The sequence below is a fragment of the Sinocyclocheilus grahami genome, unplaced genomic scaffold (genome assembly GCF_001515645.1).
Source record: "Sinocyclocheilus grahami isolate Dianchi unplaced genomic scaffold, SAMN03320097.WGS_v1.1 scaffold348.1, whole genome shotgun sequence".
NCBI classification, from domain to species: Eukaryota; Metazoa; Chordata; class Actinopteri; order Cypriniformes; family Cyprinidae; genus Sinocyclocheilus; species Sinocyclocheilus grahami.
In genome coordinates, this window is record NW_015505527.1 from 57,950 (window position 1) to 77,095 (window position 19,146).

General features: G+C 37.7%; 2 protein-coding genes across 5 annotated transcripts; one reads left to right on the forward strand and one right to left on the reverse strand.

The window, feature by feature from the left end:
- Positions 1–1,497, forward strand: LOC107548438 (muscarinic acetylcholine receptor M1-like). Its single transcript, XM_016229108.1, has one exon. It carries the CDS (start codon positions 1–3, stop codon positions 1,495–1,497), a length of 1,497 nt encoding a protein of 498 aa, XP_016084594.1.
- A 1,830-nt stretch (positions 1,498–3,327) lies between these two features.
- Positions 3,328–16,653, reverse strand: LOC107548457 (zinc finger protein ubi-d4-like). Of its 4 annotated transcripts, none has more exons than XM_016229133.1 (12): positions 16,605–16,653; positions 12,391–12,551; positions 11,004–11,111; positions 10,604–10,782; positions 10,400–10,492; positions 10,203–10,284; positions 9,505–9,546; positions 7,326–7,463; positions 6,784–6,915; positions 6,585–6,697; positions 6,342–6,423; positions 3,328–5,213 (listed from the first exon to the last, which is right to left on the reverse strand). In XM_016229133.1, the coding sequence occupies exons 1-12, from the start codon at positions 16,634–16,636 to the stop codon at positions 5,131–5,133; spliced, it is 1,245 nt and encodes a 414-aa protein (XP_016084619.1). In that variant the 5' UTR covers positions 16,637–16,653; the 3' UTR covers positions 3,328–5,130. The 4 variants fall into 4 exon arrangements, with proteins under 4 accessions (XP_016084619.1, XP_016084618.1, XP_016084620.1 ...); XM_016229132.1 differs by lacking the exon at positions 16,605–16,653 and adding an exon at positions 14,980–15,076; XM_016229134.1 differs by lacking the exon at positions 16,605–16,653 and adding an exon at positions 12,638–13,024.
- Positions 16,654–19,146: the final 2,493 nt, after the last annotated feature.

Genomic DNA, 19,146 nt, shown 5'->3' on the forward strand with positions numbered 1-19,146 from the left:
ATGAACCACACTTGCATCTCACAAGCAGCCAACCTTACCACGACTCCTCTCGGGGGTCATCAGGTGTGGGAGGTGGTTCTGATCGTGCTAGTGACTGGACCCCTGTCTCTTATTACCATCCTGGGCAACTCCTTGGTGGTCATCTCCATCCGAGTCAACAGTCAGTTACAGACCATCAGTAACTACTATCTTCTGAGTCTGGCGGTGGCAGACTTGATCTTGGGTACGGTGTCAATGAATCTATATACAGCATACATAATCATGGGCAGCTGGACACTGGGACATCTAGCTTGCGATCTATGGTTGACACTTGACTATGTAGCGAGCAATGCCTCAGTAATGAACCTGCTGGTCATAAGCTTCGACAGATACTTCTCAGTCACACGACCACTGACTTATCGAACAAAGCGAACTCCGAAGACAGCAGCAGCATTGATCGCTCTCGCATGGGTGGTGTCGTTTGTGCTATGGGGCCCTGCTATCTTGTTTTGGCCTCATGTGGTTGGACGACCATCTGGAGCTGAAGCCCAGGCCTGTTCTATCCCGTTCTTGAAGGTTCCTCCGCTTACATACGGTACTGCAATCGCTGCATTTTACCTACCAGTCACTATCATGATCATTCTTTATTGGCAAATTTATTGGGAAATTGAGAACAGAGCGAAAGGACTCGTTGGTTTTGTCGGGGCTGTGAAAAACCCTAGAAATGTTCTGGATGGGTTGGACAAACAATCAGTGCACCAAACCAGTACCAAGAGCAACTTAAGTTGCTCAAAGGAAACTAATTCCAGAAAAGGACAAGGCAAAACCAAAGACAAGTCTGTTGGATGTTTCAATTCAACGAAAAACAAAACCGCAGCCATTTTGCAGAAGTCAGCTCATGAGAGTTACAAAGAGGCTTACAGCAACAGTAGCTGGAACATTGAAGACGAGGACGAAAGCGCCTTGTCCTCTTCGACAGACGAGGAACATGAGCAGAACATCAAGGCGAGAGCATCTTCATCCAATCCAACTGCAGTTGAGTTGACGGATCTGCAAAGTAGATCAGAGGACACCAAAGATGTGCAAGAGTTTAACTCATCAACTGGGCGTCCCACCAGACACCAGTCCCACTTAAAACCACCCCAAAATTCAGACCACAGCATTTGCCACCAGCTCAGAGCTAAACATCGCATCAATATGATCATTAAAGAGAAAAAAGCGGCCCGGACACTAAGTGCCATCTTGTTGGCTTTCATCCTCACGTGGACGCCATACAACATCATGGCTTTAGCTTCAATTTCATACTGTGTGCCAGAGAAGCTCTGGCAGCTGGGATACTGGCTGTGTTATATAAACAGCACGGTCAACCCCATGTGCTACGCCCTCTGCAACGAGTCCTTCCGGGTCACCTTCAAGGCACTGCTACTTTGTCGGCGTGTAGATAAACGAAAGTGGGACACAAACAGCTGGAATCACCATGCCCCTGTGAGGCAGAATAAGTCTTGCAGTAATGTGTAATCTTTCACTCTTATCATTTGTCATTCTTCAGCATGGGTGCTTTTAATTGCTCAATGATCCAGATACAGTGCTTCAACTGGCAGACACTTTTTTTAGGGAATAATATAGGGGTTGTGTTAACTCTGAATAGGACTTCTTCTGATTCAGATTTTACATCTATATTTGTATGAATACATTTGTGCGTGCCTCTGCTTTTAGACATTACACTGTCACTGCAAAACTGCTTGATACTGAATTGTAAGAAACTAATGGGAAGTTACTTAGCCTTGTGGTCTATGTCTTTGGCTACATCAAAAGTTGTAATAGTACTTTAAGATCCAACAAAAATAAAAATCAATTGCATGTTATTTTAAATCGCCTTATGTATAGACACAATTGATTAAGAAAACTTTTAGCAGCCACTTGACAACAACAATATTGAAAAATTCTTCTGATGCTATTTTGAATGTGCTTATTAAATAGTACTTTCAAAACAAATATCAATTTAATAAATATCATTATCTATTTTGTAAATAGCAAAAACACACGTTTAGTGTAGTAGTTCTCAAAAAAGGGACAGGGGCCCACAAGGGGACCTCAGCAAATTTCCAAGAGGGACTGAAGATGACTTAAAATGTTTTAAAAAGAGCTTTAAAAACAAAAATCAAGATATTTCTTAATTCACCCCCAAACATTTGGAATTGCCTATTTTAATCTGTGGACACTCCTAATTTGAGTTAATTAAATCGGGGATGTACGTATTGAATGTAAATGTACACAGCACAGGTACTGAACAAGTTAACAAGAACTGATGAACACAACATATACAGTATGTTAGTTTTATTTTTCTTGGGAAAAAAAGTGTACCATACACCAAAAAAAATAAAAATAAAAATGAATCCCCCAAAACCAACCTAACAAACAATTTCTTTAAAAAATAAAGCAAAATTAAATTACAAAAGAAGAAAACAAAACAAAACAAGAAAAACAAAAACAAATTGCCACTTTGTCTTTAGACAAAGGTGTAGTTTAAAAAATAAAAAAATCAGGAAAAGTAAACCGTTATATTTTCTAATTATTTTAATAATAGTTAGTTGGCTGATACCATAAACCTAAGTTATCAAATTTCCCATAATCCTTTACTATGCTGGTACTGTGAGAGTACAACAAAGTGAGTGTAAGCTAAATGTTATGTGTTATGTATAAATGACCATGTAAGGTAGACATGCAGTAAATAAACTGAAAATGAAAAATAAAACAATGATAAGATCCTGTACATGTTATGAATGCCATGAGAAATAATGAATGTTTCAGTATCTGATATAAGCCTAAACCTTTATGGAGGTCTGCAATTATTTTGAAACTGAAGACTTACAGAGTATACAGAACTCATCTCAGGTCAATTCATTTCTTCATTCAGTATACACTTACAAAGAACAGGGCTAAAAGAGACAACTGCGTGCAGTGCTCTAGATTTATTCTTTAAACAAAGGAAGTTTTGGCTGGATTGTGAAGATAAATGGCAATAGAAGACAAAAATAGGGGAACATTTGAAGCAGGCTGTATATCTGCCTCAGCTTGCTCTAGGAAGTCAAACTAAGCTCTAGCAAATTCAGCAAATACCATACTTCACATCTGTGTTGTACTGAATTTAGCACTGGGTCACTTCAACAACCTCTCTGTCTTCACTTCCATAATTCAATCCCTAATTAAAGGTACAGCTCAGCAAAAAAAAACTAAATTCCGTCACCATTTAGGTACCCTCATGCCATTCAGAAGCTGTATGATTTACTTTTTTTCTGTGGAACTCTAAAGAAGATATTTTGAAGAAAGTTGATATTGGGATATATATTTTTTATTGACTATACAATAGGAGTCAATGGTGACCAAAGCAAGACATTTCTCATTTCCAATTATGTTCCACAGAAGAAAGTTATATCGGTTTGTGAGCAAATGTTGACCATTTCATTTTTGTGTGAACTATCCCTTTAAGCGATGACAATTTTACCAGTTTTCTTAAAAATGTAAGTTAAATGGCACAAATCTGATGCCATAAAAATGCCAATACAGACCTCAGATTAAAGGACTGAAAGCAGTCTCTCGGTTAAGCCATACTAAAATTAATTTACTGGCTAACCAAGCATGTGATATTCAAAGTCATTCTGATATCTCTATTCCTCAGTGGTGGTTTCCGGGTATTACTGATTTTTTTTTCTTCAGAAAAACTGAAATTCTGTTATTTAACACGGCTCACGTCCAGAGGCAGACCTTTCGGTTTCTGCGTGCCAGAAGAACTTTTGCTCAATATCCTACACAAGCTGGCAACTGGAAATTGGCAATTTAATGTTAATTTAATAAAAGAATGTTTATGTTATATGTATGGCTGTAATCAATGATGTCATCACAGTAAACATGACAATTATGGCATTGAAGTTTTTGTCCACTTATCTCCTTACACTATAGAAATTTTTCATGTACTCAACAGCGAATCCTTCAGAATTACTTTGAAAGGGATTTACCATTCTTGGTAGAATCTATCAAACTATGAACATCCACAAACTGATCTCAGTGTAGCCTGCAATACATTGTTCTATATCTCAATTAATTGCCAACAGTTATTATAGTTTCTGGACGTTCTTTAATACTGGACTTTTTCTTTTTTTAGTCCTCTCTTTCAATCCTATTCCTCATTTACCTGACGTCTTAACCATCTTTAACAAAATTGTAACCGATTTCTGAACATCTTAAGGACGTCTAAAAATGCAAAAATTAATAACAATATAAAAACATAATTTAAAATCACTACCCTTACCTGCACCATTAACCCATTAGTTAGTAAAGAGCTCACACACTGACTGCTAGACTCTGTGCTTTAGTGGCATATACAGATGCCATCACTACAAAAAAAGAAAAATTCCTCAAGCAACTCCCATCATAATAATAAACCATTTCTATTGTTTAGGATCTTAAATACGGCACACCTTTATATGCTATACAAATTTATAAATATACAAAAACACATTATTGTTTCTTTTCTATTTTGCTTATTATGAACAAGCATTGGCATGCTGATTGGTTTCAACTATTCCTCTCTGTGATAAGCACAGTGTCAGTACAGAGTATTTTGGATATGGCTGAATATGCAATATTTATTGTGGCTGATATAAGCTGCAACTAATTATTTGTTTTCTATTAAACTGCAGAAACGGGTGAAAATATCAGGTCTAATATGAGCAGGAACTCAAAAACAGAGTCATAATATTCTCATAGTGACTTCCTCCAAGTATGTACTGCTGTAAGGGTCAAGAGAGTTTCTGACTGGCTTTGACATTTGCTATAGAAGTGCTGTGTTAGTTGTGGGGTGGCTAATAGTTGAAAACAAAGAGCAGGGGTAGTTTGAAACTTGGAACTGTGTAACAGTCATACTGAGATCAAACCTGCTGAGATGTGAAAGAGAACTAAGAAAAGGAGGGCACTCTTTTTCTCACTCCCTCTCTCTTTTCCTCCCTCCATTTGTGTCTGCGGGCCTGGGCAAGGTGGTCGTCCATTTCTGTTCCACTACAACTTCTGTTCGACCCCTTTCATTTGCTTAAATTGAACAGACGAATCTTGGAGGGAACTATGAGAAAGAGGGTCTGTCTTTCCAAAAGGCCATCATGAGGGCGGTGTATTTTGATTCTGGTATATAGAGGCCTTCTCTTTCAAGAGGGCCAAACACAGATGACAACTCCAACTTCCTGTAAAGAATAAAATAATGCAATTATTCACTTATGATAATACTTGTTGTATAAAGATTATGCGTTTCACTTATATATATATATATATATATATATATATAAAATAGAAAGATAATACTTATATTTCATTCATATTGTTCTTTGAACTAAATTGACCTCTTTATCAAAACAAACGCGTGATTCAGCTCTTTGTAAAGGCTGGAATACACTACATGACTTTTAAAACTTACAGATTTGAAAAACACTAGGCATCATACATTTGGCGTAAATAGTCACAGAAGAAAAACTGGGCATCGTACACTAAACGACTGAGGATCACACATTACCAGACTTTCAAGTAATTTCGTACACAAACTCATGCAGAAACACATGCCTATTTGCTAGGAGACACATGACAAAATGAAAACAATGTGTTCAGCTCAAAATATCAAACATGTCTATTGTGCGACTGGATGGACTGATGGTCTGAAGCTAAAAAATAAATAAATCTGTGATCATCATACACTATGCAGTTTCTATGAAATTTGTCAACTCAAATCTGGCTCTGACTTTCGACAAGTAGCGTCAAGTTGCTCAGACTGTAAATCAGGGCAAAAATCTGAGCAACAGTCGCATAGTGTATTTCAGCCTCAAGTCAGTTCTATGTCATTCGATGAGCATAGGCTACTGTTCAAAATGTATTCCTGTGATAGCAAAGTTGAAATTTCAGCAGCCATTAATCCAGTCTTCAGTGTCATATGATCGTTCAGAAATCATTCTGACATGCTGATTTGGTGCTCAACAAACATTCCATATTATTATCACTGTTAAAATGGAAACCTGTGTTCACAGTGTGTGTGTGTTCACTGCTGTGTGTGTGCACTTAGGATGGGATAAATGCAGAGCACTAATTCCTAGTATGGGTCACCATACTTGGCCTCAAGTCACTTTCACTAAGACCAGGACTCTTTGATGAACAGAAAGCTCAATGGAATTTATATGAAGCAGAAATCTTTTGTAACATTATAATGTCTTTACTGTCACTTTTGATCAATTTAAGGCATTCTTGCTGAATAAAAGGTATTAAAAAAAAAACAATGTACCCCCAAACTTTAACAGTGGTGTGTGTATTATTGCAAGTTGCTTTACCTTCAGGAGGTTCAGACATAGGGGGCGAGAGGCAGTACATGTGGTAACCTCGATCACAGTCATCACAGAACAACAGCTGGTCCTGCAGCAAACCATAAGAAACTACTTCACAGAGAATCCAAATAGGGATGCATAATAAACCGAGGGAGGGAACAGTTTTACACAGTAATTGTCTTCCCTGTGGAGGTTAGGTAAAATACAGCGGATACATTTTTATGGCTGGATAGTGGTAAACAAACTCACATCATTTTCTGATGTTCCACATATATTACAGCACTTGCATTCAATGCACTGCCAGCGATAGGTTTTCACAGCAGCCATCATCACTGGAGTGAACTGCAGACACGAGGGGTGACCTGAGAACAGAGAATCAGTCAATGATAATTTGGTCGAGAAAAATCCAAAGAAAGCAAGCAGGTGAAAGTATGTGTGGTTGTTTTACCAGAACGGCCACAGTCTGAGCAGGACAAAAGCTCTTCTGATTGGCCGGTTTTCTGGTTCAGGTTGGTATCTCCCAAACAAAAATCACAGTACTTGTTTGGCAGAGCCAAACCGTCTGGGCCCTTCTTAGCAGCTGATAGAACAGAGAGAAAGAGAACAGAATACCCATCATCACTCATAGCATTCAATGAAAATGACACAATACAACACTACCCCTACAAGCTAAAACATTTGTTTAAAACTTAGTTAACCATCACGTAGCTGGCATATTAAGGTCCTGTGAGATGCTGCCTACGTAAAGCATTCCAAACTGTTCACTTACAAGCTTTCATTTAGAGCGCCACCTTAGAAGGCAGGCAAAGCACTTCACATGGTTTTGAAATAAATCCAAAGTGTCCGACACTGTGCCAACCAGTTAGTTTATAAGAAATATACTTTTAGTTTTATTGGCAATAGATTGTGTAAAATATTTCATGCCACTCAAAGTGACCGTTAAATGGCCTCTGTTCAGTTGGCTACCAGAGTCTGTGATTAATTGCTTACTCTTCGGTTCGTCTTGTTGGGGTGGAGTTGGTTCACGAATGTCCATCTCATCTTTCTCTTCCCCCTCCTCCTCAGCCAAGTGAGAATGGGCGTAATGATAACTGAGACCAGGCCTATTCTTATAGCGCTTCCCACAGACTACACACACACACACACACACACACACACAGAGCACAATCATGGGTTATAAGCACCTGTAATTGTCATTATGCACTGAAACATCATCTGTACTTTAGCACATGGGGCACTACTGCTTCACATCAAAAGCTCTCTCATGCATGAGAGTTCAATCCACCGTGCCTGGCTCTCCAGATGCTCATTAATTCACATTCTTCAACAGCATGGCAAATGTTAATATGCTTGCTAATAAGATCGCCCGATATGCTCCACTTAAACAAAAGCAATAGTTCACCACAAAATAAACAACCTGTCATTTACTGAGCCATGTCGTTCCAAAATGGTAATACTTAATTTCTTGCATAGAACCAAGTGCCTTTTTTTCCAATACAGTGAAAGCAAATAGGGACCAACAGCTGGCCAATTTCACTGAACAAGAGCAGCTTGGTCATTCTGTTAGATAACTCCTTTAGTTTTCAACACTAGAAAGCTATTTGGTCAGAACAACATGAAGGCAAGTGCATGATGACGCAACTTTCACTTTTGAGTGAACTATCCCTTTAAAACCATAAGCACTACACATTCAGGAAATGGGAGTCCCTTGGCAACTTAAAAGCAGAGGCACTATTTCGGTCTCAGATAAGGAATGAGGAAAACAGGGAGTGACCTGGAGATGAAGAGAAGAATGAGTATTACAAGCAGCAATGTAAAAAAAACTTAGAAATGAGAGTTACAGAGAGACAACACAGAGCAGGTAATGAAGCACAAACAGAGGTGAATAATAGAGGGAGATAAAGAGAAGCAATTTACATTTCAAACAATTCATATTAACTTGGGGGGAGAGGTATATATTTCAAAGTACTGTCATTTTTGTGACAACAATAGCTAATTAAGATACATGTTTATTAGAAAATGATTTGTGAAAAAGGAGTATGCGAGTGTGCAAAGAGGAGAAATGTAGAGTGCAATCAATTGTATACTAAGAATATAATAGCACAAAGCACTGAAGTCTAATAAAAGATTGAAATGCATCACAGCTGATTAACTACATACTAAACAAACCAATTGCAAAGTTGTTGCGTTGGGAGCTAAACATGGATATACACTACAGTTCAAATTTGAGTTCAGTAAGATTATTTTTTTAAATAAATTAATTATTTTAAGCAAGGATGCATTAAAGTGACCAAATGTGACAGTAAAAGTTTTTACATTACAAAAAGATTTATTTAAAATAAATACTGAATTGATATCAACATTGATAACAAAAATATGTTTCTTTGAGCACCAAATCAGCATACTAGAATGATTTCTGAAGGATCATGTGACACTGAAAACTAGAGTAACAGATGCTGAAAATGTAGCTTTTCATTTCAAGAATAAATCACATCCTAAAATACTGTATATTCAAATAGAAAATGGTTATTTTAAATTGTAATAATATTACTTACAATAATGTTACAGTTTTACTGCATTTGTAATCAAATACATGCAGTCTTGGTGAGCAAAATAAAATATTTGTTTCTAAAATTCTTTCTGACCCCAAACATTTGAACAGTAGTGTAATATTTTATCGCCAGGTCCCTGCTAATACTTATTCATAAGAACCATGAGAGTAAATTGTTAGTAACAGAAAGTTGTGAGTATAAAGTGCTTTTCAAACAGTTCACAATGAGAGCACCTCAGTCTGGGAAGTAATATTATGTCATGCTGCAACAAACAACCCGCTTGAACGTGTCTGAACATTTCACATGGCCCAGAGGCAGTAAAGCTTGTTTAGGGGGGGGAAGAAATGAATTCTGTGGAAAAATGTCTTCCTGTGAAGCTGCTGTCACACTTAACGCTGTTCAGGCAGTTTTCCTTACGCAAAAAAAAGGAAAGTGTAAAATGCAGCCATCAATAACTCCTAGTTTCATAAAAGTTCAGTGCGACCTTGTCAGGGACAAATCATGTTTGCAATGCACACAAAATAAAGAGAAAGAGGGAAACCAAGACGAGCTGGTGGAGAAAAAAAAAAAGAAAAAGGGAATGAGGAAAGGAGAACTAGACGGAGAGAGAAATATACCTCTTTCGGAAGATTTTGAAATATGCTTTTGTTTGAAAGTGTCTGAAAGAGAGAAAAAGAGAAAGAAAAAGGAGAGAAAGATAGACAGAAAGACTCACAGACTGACAACAAGAATCAGGAAATCAGGAAAAATAAACTCATAAAGAACATCTGCATCACAATCACAGTATCATGACACATTTAAGGGCAAAGACACAAATGCTGAGAATAGAAATCCAGAACTATGAAAGAACAACACGAGACCTGAAACCAAATGGATATCAAGTAGAAATTGTCCTCTGGTTTAGAAGATTAAGTTTACTTGTTTAACCAGGCTATATGTGGGATTGGTAAACCACAGCATATAGTATAAAGGAATATGCTTTTTGTTTTCAACAAAAATTTATTTATTTATGTACTTCTGGTTTCATGAGTAGACAAGAAAGAGCTAACTGACAAATTATTCTCAAGTTCAGTGTGTCAGATGATGGACAACCTTGAAAATGATAATGTTTGGTATTTTTTGCAAGCTTTCATGTGGTGAAGCTCATGATGACAGCTTTGCTGAGAAGGGGTGACACAGATCTTTGATTATGACTGGATGTGTTACAGTACAGCTCAGCCTTTTTAAAGCAAAGAGAAGTCGATCTCCAGATGAGATCACCGAGAGGTCAGCAGGCTGAGTCATGTGGTTTCCTTGAATGCTGTATATGACTCACTGTCACAAGCGTACGGTCTGTCTCGATCCTCCAAAGCAGCTGCTGCTTCCAACTTCTTCCGAGCGCTGCTGACACCACGACCCTGTGAAACCGTTTTTATCATAAATGTAACCTTTTAGAGGTGTTTTGTTGACACCAATTAGGTTGTGTGTAAATACTATGTACATGCATGCAAGTTTATAAGATCAAGAGTTCACCTTTCCCTTGCCTTTTCCCCGTCTCTTTGGAGTATCTTCTTCATAATCTTCATCGTCTAGATCATCTAGAAAATCATCTGGCTCCAAAATTCTCTACACACACAAAAGGGTGAAAACCAATCAGACAGAATAACTAAGCAAGGCGAGATTTCAATGAAAAACAGTGACAGCTCCAATCAAAACCATAAGCTGTTTTCTCAGTACCTTACGGACCCTGCTGCTGGGGTTTAGTCCCCCGGAAGAGTACTCTGTAGAGCTGGGCTCCTCTTCCGCTGTGCGGAGCTCCAACCCGGATCTTTTGTCCACTGGCTCTCCCTTCAGAAGTGCCTCTAAGCTGCTGCCATCACTGGAGAAAACATCTTTCTTAAGCCCCAGATCCAGCTCTGAAACATACACACGCACATTCACATCCATAGGCAACTGGACAGAGATGGATAGAAATTTCATCAAAACATACAATTTAATATAACGTTTAATTACATGAAAATGAAACAAATACCTAAACACCAATCTATGAATGGCCTACACAAAGGAAATTACATGAAACAGCCATAAACAACATATCTCTATTTTTATTTGACAGAGGAAGTGAGTGGCTGCGTACCGGACTTTAGAGATTGGAAGGCTAAATGAGGGTCCTCTGGAGGGTTAGCTCTCCTCTTCTTTCTCCAGCGTCGTGCTGGATATGTGTACAATTGACCTGGGGCAACACCTTTGGAGAGAGAGACATGAAAAAGATACATACAGTCAGTCATGTCTTATGTGAAAATGAGGGAAGGGATAAAAACATGTTAAAAAAAGTACATTGCAGGCCTTGCAGTGTAATTATTTAATACTGGCATAATCAATGATAACAATAATACTGACAAGAAAAGTATTTATTGTTATTTACTTATTTGACAAGTATTTATGTAATGTAATGAATATATATATATTTATATTCATCCATTTACCTAAATTCATTACTTCAGAGTTATGTGCCTTCTAGAAGCTTGCGTTCGGCATATTATTGTGCCATCTCAAAGAGGCACAAAATCACTTTCACAGACTTTTTCATGAACTGTTCCCTCCTGGTGGAATGACCTGCCCAAATCAATCCGAGCATCTGAGTCCTTAACCATCTTCAAGAAACGACTAAAAACACATCTGTTCCACCTTTATTTGACCCTCTAACTCTAGCACTTTCTATTCTATTTTAATTCTACTTTATCTTCTTTTTTATTTTTTTTTAAAAAACAACAAAAACACACTAGCTTTCTATTTTTTCTATTCTATCTACTTGTTTTTCTTTATGTGTATGTATGTGTGTATATATATATATATATATGCAGTATATATACACATATACACACACATACATACATATTATAAGAAATTGACACATTGATAGTTAATGCATATATATAATGCAATACATATATATAATTATATATGTATTGTTTACTTGAAATATTTTATTTACATAACTTAAGTTATATATACTGTGTACACACAAACATATACACATATATATATATATATATATAAGCTTTCCATTGATGTATGGTTTGTTAGGATAGGACATTTTGCTGAGATACAACTATTTGGAAATCTGGAATCCGAGGGTGCAAAAAAAAATCCAAATATTACGAAAATCGCCTTTAAGTTGTCCAAATGAAGTTCTTAGCAATACATAAGTTTTGATATATTTACGGTAGGAAATTTACAAAATATCTTCATGGAACATGATCTTTACTTAATATCCTAATGATTTTTGGCATAAAACAAAAATCAATAATTTTGAGCCATACAATGTATTTTTGTCTATTGTTACAAATAAACCCATGCGACTTAAGACTGGTTTTGTGCTCCAGGGTCACATATAAGCATATTAAAACTTGATTTAAATGTTACAAAAACTGGTATTGGTATCAACTAAATTTGGTATACTGCCAACGCTAAAAACCCACTTCTGTTCTGTAAACAGACCACTGTGAGTGACTGTGTCCCACCTGGTCCTCTGTGCCGTTTCTCCATCCAGAAGTAGCAGTTGCTCTGGGCAACACCTGTCTGAGAATCGAGGAAGGGCATCCTGACGCTCCTCTCTGCACACAGACGGGCATTATAGTTGTGACACTGCTCCATAGCGTCCCTGTAATACTGCTCACCCAGCCTATAGACAGAGAAACAAGGCCCACGGTAAATGCCACAGCCTGAATTAAAACCAAGTTTAACCAGAGGTGCTTTTTTGAAACTCACACAGAGTCTAAAGTAGCCATTTTCTGTCAGGGACAAGCAATCGTGTCAACACACACCCCACCAATGCCGCCCTGAAACCAGCTCAACCCTGTTCAGCTTAGCCACCCGTGTGTGTTTGTATGCAGCAGGAGGTCTTGCAGGCATGCAGCTCAGTCATTGTAACTCTCTCACTCCAGCCACTTAGCAGGTGCTGCTGCCGCCCGTCGCCCCGGCAACCGCTAAGAGCCCCGGAGAGAGCACAGGCTAGCTAAAGGCCGAGAGATTAAAGCACAGACGGGCGTTGATGTCACAGAGGATGAAACAAAAGCTTAAAGCTTTGGTGTGTTAGAACCAAGAGCTCTGAGGGGTTTACAGCCCAGACAACAAAACAGCCCTGGGATGATCGCCCGCCTTAAAGACGCCAAAACACAGAGCTGCAGATTCAAAAGTCTCTTGCTCTATGGAAAAGCACATTCCACAAACCAGACACTTTGAACACAAACTAGAAACTAGACACTCTGACCACACAAACACCTGCTATTAAGATCCACTTGATGGACAGCACCAAATCCAGGTGTAAATGAGGTCCAGTGTCAAAGCATATTCAGAGGTAGTCAGAAATGTGACCACACTGAATTGGTGGTGTAAACTCTAATGCATCCTGATTCCTCCCAGACAACAGCAAATAACCACCTATTCACTCGTCAAAAAAAATGCTAAAACATTAAGATTAATTTCATATCGGATGAGCCAGATTATAAAATTACTATAAATGCACAACCGTAAACAGCCATGAATGCTGTGAATGTATATGTATGTGCTTTTTCAAATTACTTTTAGCCTTGGCAGATCCTAGATGAAAAAGTTATATGTAACAAAAATGAGAAATGTTGCCTTGGCAAGTAAATGAAAATAAATTTAAGTGGAAATACTGAAATGACTACAGTAAAGCTAAACAGAATGTTTTTTTTTAATAAAAAACTAATAAAAACAATGTGAATAACTAAAACTAATAAAAAAACAAAAGCATGTAACAATGACAAAAACTAAATCTAACATGAAAACTACAAATAAAAAATATATATATATAAAAAAAAAAAATTTTTTATTTGTATGAACAATAATAAAAAAAACAGTGCCTGATAGATAGGATCCTCCCAATGCCTACTCTCCACCCTTTCTTGATAGGTGACTGGCGTGATTGAGTTGACCAATGAAACCAGATGGAGAGTAGAGGCTGTGCTTGACTGGTTTAGAAGAAGAAAAAAAAGAAATCATTCTAGAAATATATATCACAATATGACAAGTGGTCACAGGAGCCACTTAAGATCGAACCACCAAGAAAGATGTTAAAGCAGCTGTATACAGGGCTTCTGAGTAAGAGTGTTTGATACAGCAAAATTAACTTTACTAGCAGACAAATTGTTAAAGTATGTTACTAGTTGGTATTCTATTAGCTCCAATCACAGAAAAGTTCACTGAAATTTTAATAGACTTGAACACAATTCTTGGTCTGTTTTGAAGTGCAAATCCTGTTTTCTGTTCCCTTTTCTGACTGTTGCGGATTTGGCTACTGTGTCCTCAACTCATCAGTCAGAAAAAAAAGTGAGGGCTGAATAAGGAACTGTGTTTCCAGGACCTACCAGGGCTGTCAAAATCGGGTCAGAAACTTTTTTAACCATTTCACTGCCCTTCTTCTAAAAGCTCCTTATTGAACAGCTAATTCTGTTTTAAATGAAAGAACACAGGCAGTTTGATGTGGCAAAAACAGATAAAGAACTACATGATATAGTTAGTATATCATTATGGAAATAACGTTCAGGCAGAGCAAACTATTTAGCTAATAACATAAATAAAATGCGTCAGGTAAATGTAACCTGCTTCAAAATAAGTGATATGAGTCTCTCATGTTCACATCCATACATGACAGAACTGCAATCCAATAAAACTGACTGACAGCTTCTGCTTCCAAAACTGAACTGAGCAGAATAACCAAGCAACAAAAGCACTGACAAACAGCTGAATCAAACATTTGAGCGCCTTAACATGGTCCCCGTGGCACTTTATGACACCACTGACATAAACACACTCATTAGAGGAACAGAAAAGCCTCCTACATGCTTTACTCCCTGATCATGCTGAAAGACGGAAGCTAACTGAAGCATTCAAACCAGCGGAACACGACCGCTGCTAGTACAGCTAACTTAACCAGATCTCGGATAACCTTGTCAAACACGTGTCTTTAGCTCTCTTTAAGCAAGTTATTTAGAAACCCGTCACGTTGTGTAATTACTTCAAAGTTATATATCATAGTTCAATATGCAAATCTCATATGTAGTCAAATAAGGATGGAAAATACTCACAGCTTGACAACATTCTCCACCACCGCCGCCATCTTGGCTCTACAGTGCTCACCGCGGGTGTTCTGTTCTGCGCTTGCGCAAAAGGAAGCGCCTTAGAGGAAGGTCGCGGGTCAGGGGCGTCCAGGAGGAGGGACGCTTTCGTGTTCAAATATAGACACGTTACAGTGCATCCAACAAAAGAGATTTGTTGTCTTTCTAAACCCTTACGACTTGCTTTTTGTGAAACACAAAAACATTAAGTTTAAATACCGTGCTGGTTGCCAAAAGGACGCAAAAAGTATAAAAGTGGTTCAAACTATTTCGTGATATATCTTCTGAAGCGTTGTTTCAGAAAGAAATTGAAATTGAAATCACTGTTTATTCCCCTCAGAACAAGTTGAGTCAGTGAGTTAAACACAACAAGGTCTGTCCGATTCGTGTCCGTACAAAACATAGGCCTAAATGGGTTTTGTGCACTAGATCAATTGAAAAGATTCAACTCGGATGACTCGGACATCGCTGGATCCCAACAATAGGCAAAGGGTGGATGTAAGATTTTCAGCGAGAAATATATATCACAATATGACAAGTGGTCACAGGAGCCACTTAAGATCGAACCACCAAGAAAGATGTTAAAGCAGCTGTATACAGGGCTTCTGAGTAAGAGTGTTTGATACAGCAAAATTAACTTTACTAGCAGACAAATTGTTAAAGTATGTTACTAGTTGGTATTCTATTAGCTCCAATCACAGAAAAGTTCACTGAAATTTTAATAGACTTGAACACAATTCTTGGTCTGTTTTGAAGTGCAAATCCTGTTTTCTGTTCCCTTTTCTGACTGTTGCGGATTTGGCTACTGTGTCCTCAACTCATCAGTCAGAAAAAAAAGTGAGGGCTGAATAAGGAACTGTGTTTCCAGGACCTACCAGGGCTGTCAAAATCGGGTCAGAAACTTTTTTAACCATTTCACTGCCCTTCTTCTAAAAGCTCCTTATTGAACAGCTAATTCTGTTTTAAATTAAAGAACACAGGCAGTTTGATGTGGCAAAAACAGATAAAGAACTACATGATATAGTTAGTATATCATTATGGAAATAACGTTCAGGCAGAGCAAACTATTTAGCTAATAACATAAATAAAATGCGTCAGGTAAATGTAACCTGCTTCAAAATAAGTGATATGAGTCTCTCATGTTCACATCCATACATGACAGAACTGCAATCCAATAAAACTGACTGACAGCTTCTGCTTCCAAAACTGAACTGAGCAGAATAACCAAGCAACAAAAGCACTGACAAACAGCTGAATCAAACATTTGAGCGCCTTAACATGGTCCCCGTGGCACTTTATGACACCACTGACATAAACACACTCATTAGAGGAACAGAAAAGCCTCCTACATGCTTTACTCCCTGATCATGCTGAAAGACGGAAGCTAACTGAAGCATTCAAACCAGCGGAACACGACCGCTGCTAGTACAGCTAACTTAACCAGATCTCGGATAACCTTGTCAAACACGTGTCTTTAGCTCTCTTTAAGCAAGTTATTTAGAAACCCGTCACGTTGTGTAATTACTTCAAAGTTATATATCATAGTTCAATATGCAAATCTCATATGTAGTCAAATAAGGATGGAAAATACTCACAGCTTGACAACATTCTCCACCACCGCCGCCATCTTGGCTCTACAGTGCTCACCGCGGGTGTTCTGTTCTGCGCTTGCGCAAAAGGAAGCGCCTTAGAGGAAGGTCGCGGGTCAGGGGCGTCCAGGAGGAGGGACGCTTTCGTGTTCAAATATAGACACGTTACAGTGCATCCAACAAAAGAGATTTGTTGTCTTTCTAAACCCTTACGACTTGCTTTTTGTGAAACACAAAAACATTAAGTTTAAATACCGTGCTGGTTGCCAAAAGGACGCAAAAAGTATAAAAGTGGTTCAAACTATTTCGTGATATATCTTCTGAAGCGTTGTTTCAGAAAGAAATTGAAATTGAAATCACTGTTTATTCCCCTCAGAACAAGTTGAGTCAGTGAGTTAAACACAACAAGGTCTGTCCGATTCGTGTCCGTACAAAACATAGGCCTAAATGGGTTTTGTGCACTAGATCAATTGAAAAGATTAAACTCGGATGACTCATGAATCGGACATCGCTGGATCCCAACAATAGGCAAAGGGTGGATGTAAGATTTTCAGCGAACAACGAATGCAATTTCCGTCTATATTTATATGCCTTCAGAAGACTTAAATAGGCCTAGTGCACGAGTCATATCGACTAGGCCTACTTTTAATGAAACTGACCAAATTTTACAGACCAAATTCTTATTCACGTTAATGTGTTGAAAAAAAAACACCTTCCAGATTATTGTTAATATATTTAACTATGTGTATATAAGTATTTAACTATGTGTGTATAAGTAAATAAGCTCGACTTATAGGTTACTAGCCTATTGTAATTATCATTTGTTTACTAAGCTGTATTGCAAATTACAAAAAATATTATATTTTGTATATATATTTTGTATAAAATATAATTATATATATAATGTATAATATAATAAACTCACTTGTAAACAGATAAAACCAAGTCAAACTCCTTGCGTTGTACTGTTCACGAATGGACACGAGGTGGCGCTAGTTGTCAATCTGACAAAACCATGACGTCTCAACAGCTTTTTTGCTTAATGGTCAGGGTCACAAAAGATGCAAGTGATGAGTTCAGTTTAAATTTTAGGATAAATTAAATAAATATAAATCAAATTTGTAATTGTGAGGTGAAACACAAGAACAGTCTGAATTCACCAAAAACTAGGAAATCTCGACCCCTTCTTCCTCTTGTAATGGATATTATCTGGTTCTCTGATTGATATGCTGGTCTGGGGGCCTCAGCAGCTGGCTTTAGTTTTTGTTTAGAGTGCTGAAAAGGTCTGGAGAACATATAGAAAAGGCTATTGTAAACACAATCTGATTAGTCCTAGTTTAATGTCAATGTTGTGGAAATTGTTCTCAGCTGAACACAGACACAACGCACAAGCATAGCTTTTTTCGTAAAGGGATGCTATATTCATGTAAATATTTCTTGTGTAGACCATTTTTATATTGACTTTTCCTAAAAAGATATAGGCTATCACAAAACAAACAACTTTTTATTCAACCTCTCCAAACCTCCTCATCTGTTCTCTCCTTTTTCTTTAGCTTTCTCTCCTTTATTGGTCTTTCTCAATAACAACTGACAGGTTGTGAATAGTAGCCGCACACAGAGCAAAGCCTTTGACACGCTCACAAAGGCTGCACTGAAGTAGCAGAGCACATGGTGAATACTTTTCGGTATCCTCCCTTCCTCAGAGCACTGTCAGAATATTCCATGGAAATGTTTTTATATGTGTAGCGTGTGTTCTCAGATGCTGCCTGGGTGGTTATTATCTGTTACATTATCTTAGTATGGGAGTGAGGAGGAATACATTAGAGCAAGTCTGTGATATAAGGGCTGTTTTTCCCACTTATTAAGACAGATAAATCACACACACATGGTGTACATACACACACCCTATACATCGAAAACTATGAATTTTAAGGTTCAGCCATGATTCATTTTTATTTTTAAATGCAAGTTTCGGGAACAGGCTAAGGAAAAAGGCAACTGTATCTAGGTCTGATGAGCATTCTCATTTACTCACCATTATGCCAGACATAACTTAATGGAAACATTACCAAAATGTTCTTGGAATACATTTTTATTAGCTGGGATGTGTATAAAGAACTGTTTTTGTCCATACAATGAAAGCCAATAGGATTCAAAGAACATTGGTCCATGTTGAATTTAATTGCCTGGAGAAAGAAAAGACTGAAATATCTTCTTTTGTGTTCAACAGTAGAAAGGAAGTCATACAGTTTTGGAGGGTGAGTAAATTATGACAGAATTTTCCTCTTTGGGTGAACTATTTCTTTAAATATGGATTTGCTATAGAGCATGGCTCACTAGCAAAACAGAGGATTGCCCAAAAACTATTATGTGAAAACAGCAGCCAGCTAAACCAGAACTAAACCAGTATATGCTGTGACACGTTAAGATTTATAACAATCACTATCAGAATGCAGATCAGCTGGTTATGATGATCTCCTTTTGTTGATCTGAGTTGATTGTAGGAGCCTCACCCTCTTTATTTTTAATGAAATGTGTATGAAAGTGC

Excerpts from the sequence above, each read along its gene's own strand:
- LOC107548438 (XM_016229108.1), top strand. The coding sequence starts at position 1 with ATGAACCACACTTGCATCTCACAAGCAGCCAACCTTACCACGACTCCT.
- LOC107548457 (XM_016229133.1), bottom strand. The coding sequence starts at position 16,636 with ATGGCGGCGGTGGTGGAGAATGTTGTCAAGCT. Across the intron at positions 11,112-12,390 it reads GAAACGGCACAGAGGACCAG|GTGTTGCCCCAGGTCAATTG; the intron begins GTGGGACACAGT and ends CTCTCTCCAAAG. Across the intron at positions 6,698-6,783 it reads CTCAGACTGTGGCCGTTCTG|GTCACCCCTCGTGTCTGCAG; the intron begins GTAAAACAACCA and ends CTCTGTTCTCAG.